Source organism: Diuraphis noxia, unplaced genomic scaffold (assembly GCF_037042655.1).
Source record: "Diuraphis noxia isolate RWA-SAM2 unplaced genomic scaffold, SU_Dnox_SAM2 contig0002, whole genome shotgun sequence".
Classification (NCBI taxonomy): domain Eukaryota; kingdom Metazoa; phylum Arthropoda; class Insecta; order Hemiptera; family Aphididae; genus Diuraphis; species Diuraphis noxia.
The window spans coordinates 68775223-68784830 of NW_028301712.1; the positions used below are offsets into that span (position 1 = coordinate 68775223).

General features: G+C 31.0%; 1 protein-coding gene across 1 annotated transcript; it reads right to left on the reverse strand.

Annotated features, from left to right (window-relative positions):
* Positions 1-533: 533 nt before the first annotated feature.
* On the reverse strand, positions 534-8264 carry LOC107172770 (uncharacterized). The gene is made up of 2 exons (XM_015523070.2): positions 8105-8264; positions 534-2525 (listed from the first exon to the last, which is right to left on the reverse strand). The coding sequence occupies exons 1-2, from the start codon at positions 8123-8125 to the stop codon at positions 873-875; spliced, it is 1674 nt and encodes a 557-aa protein (XP_015378556.2). The 5' UTR covers positions 8126-8264; the 3' UTR covers positions 534-872.
* Between the last annotated feature and the right edge of the window lie 1344 nt (positions 8265-9608).

Genomic DNA, 9608 nt, shown 5'->3' on the forward strand with positions numbered 1-9608 from the left:
ACAAAATAATGATTACATTAACTTAGATTATATGGTTAAAAATAAAGGTAATTATTGTAAAATATAGTATAATATCTCTTATGTGTTATGACAAATAAGAATACGAACTTATACTAACGAGAGACAACGCCAAGACCCGGCTAAAATCTTTTCTACGTTTACCTACGAGACACCCTACCATAATGGAACCGGTGTCAATGGTAGAGCGTCGAGTAGGCGTTTGTAGATTCGGTGTATTATTATCTCACTATATAGAGTATATGATATCTAAACGCTTTGATAATAGAGTTCAAGTTAATTTCTATTATTGTTTCCAGTTTTAAATCTACTATCAATTTATTAAAAAATATAATTTAATATGATATCAAATTATTGTTAAAGAATATTTTGATCCTAGCATTCTATAACAGAAACACCTCTATGATTCGACTCGACATATTTTTCTTTTAAATTAATTTTAGAGCAATTTGTTTCATAAAGGAATATGAATTGATTTTTTTAGTATTTAGGTGTAAAAATTATAAATCATTAAATGTGTAAAAAAAAAGTTATAGATATATTTTGTTTATATAATTCATAAATATAATATTTGATTGCGGTTAATTATGATCTCTGATCAAATAAATAACGTATTATTATATTATAATAATATAATTTAATCACTAATTCATAAATGTAATTTAAATAAAGCACTTAATATTAATACAAAAACAAATATTTGTGAACTAGCATATTTAAAATTTTTTAACAGTTCAAGAGTAACTTAATTGTATGATTGATAAAAAAAAACACAAGTTTCTAATTTAAACATACAATCTAAACGTCTTTTATCATACAAATTAATTTATCTAAAAAGGAACATTGTATTAGTGTCAATATTTAGAACTGTAGTCGTATGAACTTGGCTTAGAACTGTAAAGAGAAGATGACGGTGATTCATATTCACTCTGAGAATAGGAAGAAGTTATTGGTTTGAATGAACCGGATGAAGATCCTTCATAGGACGATCCACCAGAATATGGGGACAATTTGTAAGGGGATGACGGTTCATATGATGGACCGGAGCTGCTGTATGGCGCCTTGTACGGGGATGATGATTTGTAAGATGATGATCCATACGACGGTTTATACGGGGATGATGAACCATACAAAGAAGACGTACCACTGTAAGAGGGAGAGCTACCAGTGTATAATGACGAACTACTACTGTACGAAGGAGAACTTCCACCGTACGAGGGAGAGCTACCGCCATATGAGGGAGAGCTACCACCATATGAGTGAGAGCTACCACTATGTGAGTGAGAGTTATCAGCGTATAATGACGAACTACTGTACGAAGGAGAACTTCCAATGTACGAGGGAGAGCTACCAACATACGAGTGAGAGCTACCACCATACGAAGGAGAGCTACCACCATAAGAGGGAGAGCTACCACCATACGAGGGAGAGTTACCACCATACGAGGGAGAGCTACCACTATACGAGGGGGAACTACCGTACTTTTGTGGTGAAGACGAGTAGGACGAAGATTGTCCGTAAGATGGGGCGAACGCATCGTATGGCGATGATGGCTTGTAATGGGCAGATGGGGATGGTTTGTATGATGATCCGCCATACAACGAACTTTGTGGCAAATACTTGAATTTGTTGTACGAATTTTCAGACGGGTACACAGAGGATGGGTAACTACCGGGTTTGGAAGGTGACCCATACGACGATGACTGCTGTGCTGCGTAGTATTCACTAGACGTTGACGGGTAAGAAGATGGCGAGTACGACGGATACTTGTTGGTCTTGAAAGACGAAGAAACGTATTTTCCAAGTCCCGGGGACGTTTGGTACGATGGTGGCAAGTTGGTTTGCAAATCAGCTTCTGGTTTGCCGAAAGTCACGGGTCCTGGTTTATATGGTGTCGAAGACGATGCACTATATGAAGCGATCTGTGGTGAGCTGTAAGCAGCGGTGGCAGCCGATTGACCGGAACCGTAAGATGTGGCCGATTGGCCGGCGCCATAAGCAGCCAATTGACCGGAACCATAAGTGACCGACTGGCCGGCGCCGTAAGCGGCCGACTGACCAGCATCATAAGCCGCTGACTGACCGGCACCATAAACAGCAGATTGACTGCCACTGTAAGTGGGTGACTGGAAGCCATAATTCGTGGCCGGATAGGCACTATAAGCCACTGAAGTCAGCGGGGCAGCGTAAGCTGGAGCTGACGAGTATCCATACGTTTGTTGCTGCGGGTAGAACAGCTGGTTGGTGGGCACCACTAAGGCACCGATGGATGCAGCAGCCGGAACCGCAGCGTATTGGCCGGTGGTGATCGGGGCCGCTGCAGAGTATTGGTAGGCCGCAATGCCTTCTTGTCCGGCCGCTGCACCGTAATCTACCGTTGGAACATAACCACCAGCGTAAGAGCCGTAACCATTGGCTGTGCTCCGTTTGTCGATTGGTATCTCTGTTGATTTGTCCGCTACGTTTACTGTAACTGCCGCGCAGCAAAAAATCACCGCCGCCAAAAACTGTAAAACGAAAAACCAATCGTTTAGTGGTAACTCACATTAATGTATGTTTATTACATACCCACTGCCCCCGTTACAAAATTATAAAGATAAGACCCGGGTGGATACGCATAAATAGCATAATAATAATATGAATGAACGAATTCATTCATTCAAGCGTTTAACGAACCTATTAACTCCTCTAAAACCCCTTTATAAAACAATATTTTTTAACAACGTATGATAAGTTTTAAAAACGAAAATGTGACAATAAAAGGAATTTTTTCTAAATTTGTATCTATAAGATATTACTCTAGACTATTTCCTGTATAATATAATCATACTATTAACATTAATAAACTGAAGATACAACACAAATTTTAAGTGCAGTTATTTAAAATGTAGTCTGTCTTATATTTTTAACGTTATGAAATAATCGATGAAAAAAAGGGGGAATGTAGGTAACCGATCACTGTGCAATAGAAGTCGAGCGTACATCGTCATTGATTTGATACTGTAATAGAAGTGTTAAATCGATGATAAATAATGATAAGAGAATAAGTGATAAAACGGCTCTTAACGAAGAAAGTTTAACTTTGTAGTAACTTAAATTACTAAATATTACTTTAATTATATATTAAAATTATAACAAATATTATTATTATTATTATTTTAAGTTTCCCCGTTTATTTAAAAAAATATACTGATCATTTTCTAATTCTTCCTTCCAAAAGTAATAACTAGATCCAATTCCTAAAAATAAACCTCCTTTTAAGCTGTTAATCAGATAATTTTGTTTACTATAAATAATGTATTCAGTCACAAAAGTAATTTATTTATAAATAAATAAAACACTGACATTATAAAATCAATACAAATTACTCGAGCCAAAATAGGCCACTCTTTCTTAACCCATGTACATCTCATCAAAAAAGAACCAGCACCCATATGCGATACTTGCAACGTAACTCTATCAATTGAGCATATCGTAATCATCTGCCCCAAATTCACTGAAACACGCAAGATACTCCAAAATCCAGCATCACTCTATCAAGCCTTCAAAGATGAAAACACAGTTGCAATCAGTACATTTTTCCATAATATAAACACTAAATACCCATTGTAAATAATAACTATAATAATGTAGTAAAACGTATTCCAAAATTGAATGTATACATATATATATTTTCCTTTCTTTTTCTTGTATAAATTTTAACTAAAGTAGGCTAAAAACCTGTGTTGTTGAAGCCTTAATAAACTTTGAAAAAAAAAAAATCAATACATCGCTTCACTCAAAATCTAAAATAAATTTCTAATAAACAATATGTATCGCTATTTTACATACAAAATTATACCACAATTTTTATTTTAAGTGTGTAGCAATCAAAAAGAAATATCGATACAATATATATATAATATATAAATAAAATGTATGGTTTAAATATGGTTGATAAGTATCGCAATCAGCCAATCGCCAACCCCATAGGTTATATAATAATAACTAAACAGAAGGTATATAATACATTTAGGTACTTTTATTTATTTTTTTAATTTATAAATAATCAAATCATATATAATTCAAACTTCAAAGCATAAAATGACGTAATCGAATAATCAAAATATATTTATTTTATTTTAATGTATTGTACAATATTGTAATTTACTATAAATCAGAATTTAAAATTGATACAAATAACTGACAACTTATGCAACATTTTTGCAAACTGTTTGAGATATTCAGATATTCTATACAATTAAAAAACATTGAGAAATGTATAATATGTACCTACATAAGTTAAGTTTGAAGAAATAAAAATTGAATTAATTGTATAGTATACTGAAATTATGACAGATTTAAAAATAATAACTAAATTTATTGTTGTAAGAATGTGTATATAAATATAGGTATAACACGACTTATTTTCATTAAATCGTACTTAACTTGATAATAAAATTGCTAATGTCATAGTTGTTTTCGTAATAATAGAATAAAATATTACGTAAACCCATTTTATTGCATTATTTGAATTCAATAGTGTTATCCAAATCAGTTTACTATATTTTAAATTCCATTCATTCAAAGATGTGTTACTCTAGAACTTTCTTTTACTTGGAAATTCATCAGGTTTTAGCCATAGAATTGTATTATTGCATAATCGTTTAAGCAAAAACAAAAAAACGAAATAGAAACCATTCTGTTTTTTCTTTAGTCAACTAATAACTATTCCGGTTTATTAAGCGAAATGCAAATGTTATTCCAGTCGCGTAAACATAATATGAAGCTTTAAACCTTTCACTGATCGATTTTGACAAACAAAATCTCCATGTAAGATAAACATATGTGATATGATGTATAGGTTGTTGTTCGTTAACATTTTAGTATCGCCGAATCGTTTTGTTTTTCTTATTATAGAAAGTACCTCATAATAGTAAGATATACCACCATCCACAACACTTTTGTTATACAAATTTGCATCACATAATTAATGGTCTGTTAAACTCCTACGCTGAACGGTGATAGATAAAAATTGAAAAAATTGTAAATGCAATATTATTTTTATGGCAAGACGAATTTATTCTAGAAAACTATCTATTTTTACTTATAGTTGCTTACAAATTCATAAGCTAAAACAATTTTTTTAATATTAATATTTTATTTTAATTAAAATTTATTTATTATTAATTATTCAATTTACAAAAATTATATTATAAGTATGCTTTTGGTTTGTTTCTTATATTATAAAAATCTATATTATGTAAATTAAACATATTCAGTAGGTATGAATAACTATCATTATACAATTTTTGTTTTTAATTAAACTTTCTATTTGTGATGTTGATTTTTTTTAGTTTTTACATAAGTAAACGTTAATTATATTACACTACTAAAATAATACCTATAATCTATATACCTGCTTATCTAACTTAACTCGGATAACATATATCATTCAATCTCTATAATCAATCATCTCGCGTGAATTTGAGACATCGTATTTTAATATTATTTATTTTCATCGAAGAACTCATTAACATACTTAATTTAATGCTATAAAGTATAAAAAATTGTTACATATTCAGTAATACTTTCGGACTTTCTTCTTTCAAATTGACTTAGTTATTTATGCAATTAATTGGAACTACCAACTACTGTCTTGTGCGTAATATAAACGTTTCATATTTTATTTTTCATGCATTATTAATATTTTATTTTTCAATTATCATTACCACTTTAAGTATCATTTAAGTTTTCTAATTACTTTAATCTCACTATTTACTATTGACTTATATTCTCGAATAATATTGCTTCCCTAAAACTTGTTTTTTATTTCATACTGTAAGTTTAATATAACATGTATATTTTTCAGTATACATTTTCTTGGCTTATCATAAAGTCATTAATGCATTGTCAATCAACGTATTTATTTATGTTGAGAAGAAGTTATTATTTATATTTATTTCTTTATAGAGTTAAGTTAATTCAAGTTGTCTTCGTTTTACTAACTTACTTCATACCAAATTTGTGGTCAACAAAACTAATTTTTATTGTTAAAGCATTAATTTTATAATGAATTATCTGACCTATTATCAAAATTTAAGTTGGAATCAGTAAACTAATTTAAAAACCTTAATTAATTAACTTTATAATATTGTGAAAACATTGTAAAAGTATTGTAAAAATACTTGGTGTATTGAAACAATTATATTAATAAATAAATAAAAAGTTGGGAACGTTACCTCAAATAAGTCGTATTTGTAAGAATTTATTATACGTAAGAATTTTATAATATTATAATTTTATTGATGAACTGATGAGTAAGTAAAATTGAATAATAATTTAAAATAACCATCACTCACTAAAAAAATGAAATATTGTAACAATCAACGCATGTAAGACCAAAACAAAACATTTGGCTGTGCCTAAAATATTACTTTTAACTAAACTAAGCCACCAAGGCATAATCTACATCACAAGTAGGTACTCGAATATTAGTTTTAAAATTATGTGTTCATGGAACGCATATAATTAGTAGAATTGTTTTTACTACACGTGTTACAATACCAAAATTAATCAATAAAAAATGTCACTTTGTCCCATATTTTAGTGAAAGTTGCTAAGAAAATTGCTCAAAATAAACAAATTAGGTTTACATTTTACTGATTATAGAATACCCTAATATTTAAGAGCTTCTGCAATAATAGATTTTAATTAAAATACTGTAATAGATGTTTTAGAGATTTTGGATGTTTTTAAAATATACTCATGTTTTCTTTATAGTAAAATATACTCAAATAAAACAAAAAAATCAATGAGTGTCCTCAGTGGGTGATTTATATCTCCAAGGTTTGTACAGTTATTTAAATATGTATTTCCTTTTAATGTATAATGTAGTCTACTTGTATCTATTCCATTTATTAATTTTCATCGGTGCTTAAGAACTTAAATGATGTAAGTCAAAAATCGTGTGTGATACGCCGCGTTCCTATGTGTATCTATGAATTAGACCTTATTGGTATATATCGTATATATTAAACTGGTAAAAAAAAATGTTATCCTAAACTAATTAAGCTGTAACTAAAAAAATGCAATACATTTATCAGATAAATAACATCAGTATATTAAAATAATATGTATAAATATACATTAAAGTCACAATAACTAGAATTTTTTCTTGACCCTAGAAGTGTTTTTAATTGTTTTTGAGATATATAACTAGAAAAGTACATAAGTTAAATGTTATAGTATTTTTCTCGAGATTTGATTTATCGAGACTCGATTTACTGTATTACCTACAATGCCTATAAAAATCTAAGTTAGTTATCAGTTCCTAAACTAAATACGTATATTTTTTTTCATTATGATTTAATCACGTGAAATATTATGATACATATTATTTAAATTGTTTTTACTCTTCTAATTTACTAATTTCTCATAGACAACTATGAATTTTTCTGATAACTATTTATGTAAGTATGTATGGTATACAGGTAGGTATAATTAAATTACATTGTTCGAATATATAACAATAAAATGCTAATAAACTCAACTATACCGATATTTTATTTTGAATTTTACCCCTACCAATCTCATTTCCCACTAATCATAGTATGATGTGTTATTCTTACATGTAAATCAACATTTACAAGTACGCATTATTTGAAATATAAATGTACATAATATACGTTCCATTAAAGTCTGATTGCATGTGTTATAGCGGACCCACTCTATAAAATCTAAAACTAGGTACCTACCTATACACAACAGTTAATATAAATCAGTATTAATAGTAAATTTAGATTTTGCCGTGATTTTGATTAATAGTAATTGGCATTACTACGGTTATAAAAACGAACGATAAGCGTATAAGTTCGTATTAAAAATCGTTGTTTTATTTAGGTGTTAAATATTATTAAGATGTGTGAACAGCCAAATAGCCAATAGCTCATAAAATATACACGTTCTGTATACGTTGTGTTTTGTAGCGTATCTACCTACAGCTACGGCCTGTATAGATGCGCCAATACATATTGTAGATTATTAATTGCAGTAAAGCACACTTTTTATTATAATAATATTATTTCGTATTTCGGATGACACTTACCGGCGTTATCTTCAACAACATGGCTTCAGTGAGTGGTGAAAATCTTAATCCAATGAGATAATTAAAACGTAAATTTTATTGCGATAATATTATAACGGACGATCTTCTTGCTGTCGGACGGTCGGCAATACGAATCGCACATCGTTCTGCTCGGGTCCACGTTATATATATAGCGGTAACCTGTTGGAAGGTACGAAACGCCCCGCCCGCCAAGTCTCTGAGCCGGCCGATCGGTCTTTCCCCGTCGTCCGCACCGCACCTCACCAGTTTCACGTTACGAAGACAGTCGCATGTTATACATATTTTTAATAATAATAATAATAATATCGCTCTACTAGCTGCGGGTACCAATGTACCTATAGCCTGTATACTGTATAGGTATCTATTATATAGGTACATACGTCTTATACTTTTACTCTCAACCATCACTGCGGAGTGCGGATATTCGTACGCCGTCAGTTACCCTTGGCACCCGGCTGAATCTGCTGTCGATGAACTTGTCCTCCGCGGCGGCGTGACAACGATACTACAATAATAATATATAATATAATAATATTATTATTATTATTATTATCGTGCTCGTGGTCGTCACGTAATGCGCGGCACGCGATGATCGCCTCCCGCCCACGCGTGCGACCGTTCCGGTTCGGTTGACATTCGACCGGTCTAGTGCAACATAAAGTAGAAGTATTATTATATTTAACTATTTTTTTTTACAATCTTTTTTTAATCCTTTTCTTTTCTTCCGCAGGCCTATTGTACCTATACGTGGCCAAATAAATTTCACGACGTTAAAAAACATTATTATTAGTTATTACTTTGTAAGTTATATTGTTCTGTAAGAAGCACATCGTAGTGTAATAAAATTATAACATATTATATTTTTACTACCCGGGGTTATAATATATAATAAACAATTGTCTATATAGGCCTTGCAAGCCGACAAACCAAACACGCCTCTTTTAATATTATAGTCGTGTAACTATGGGTAAAAGTGCAAACCTACTACTTTCGATGTTTGGAGCATGCGGTCTACACATTACTCATGGTCCAGATCCGATTGCTGCACATGCCACACATTACATCATCTCTGTATGATAATCCCTACGTCCAGTAACCACCATTCTGAGGCAGAGGTTAACTCACATCCGGTCGAATTCCTCGCAGTCGGGTTATAACAACGCGTTTTGTGACGGCATTCGATCATTTTCACATAGAGTACGGTCGTCCACCTCAAACACGCAAACTAGGTAGCACTGAAGTATATGTACTCTTATTGTGCAATATTTTAATTATTATAAACAACCTGAAATACATTGTTTAAAGTCGAATATTAATATTCCATAGTTCAATTGTTTTAGGTTCTCTATTTATTCATTTTTTTTTTTTAATCATATATTTAATGATTGTTAAATTTTGAGAGATAATTTTGATTAGCTAGTGTAAAAATTATAACTTAAGTTTACAGAAAAAAATATTACCTGTTTACACCAGAAGAAAAAAA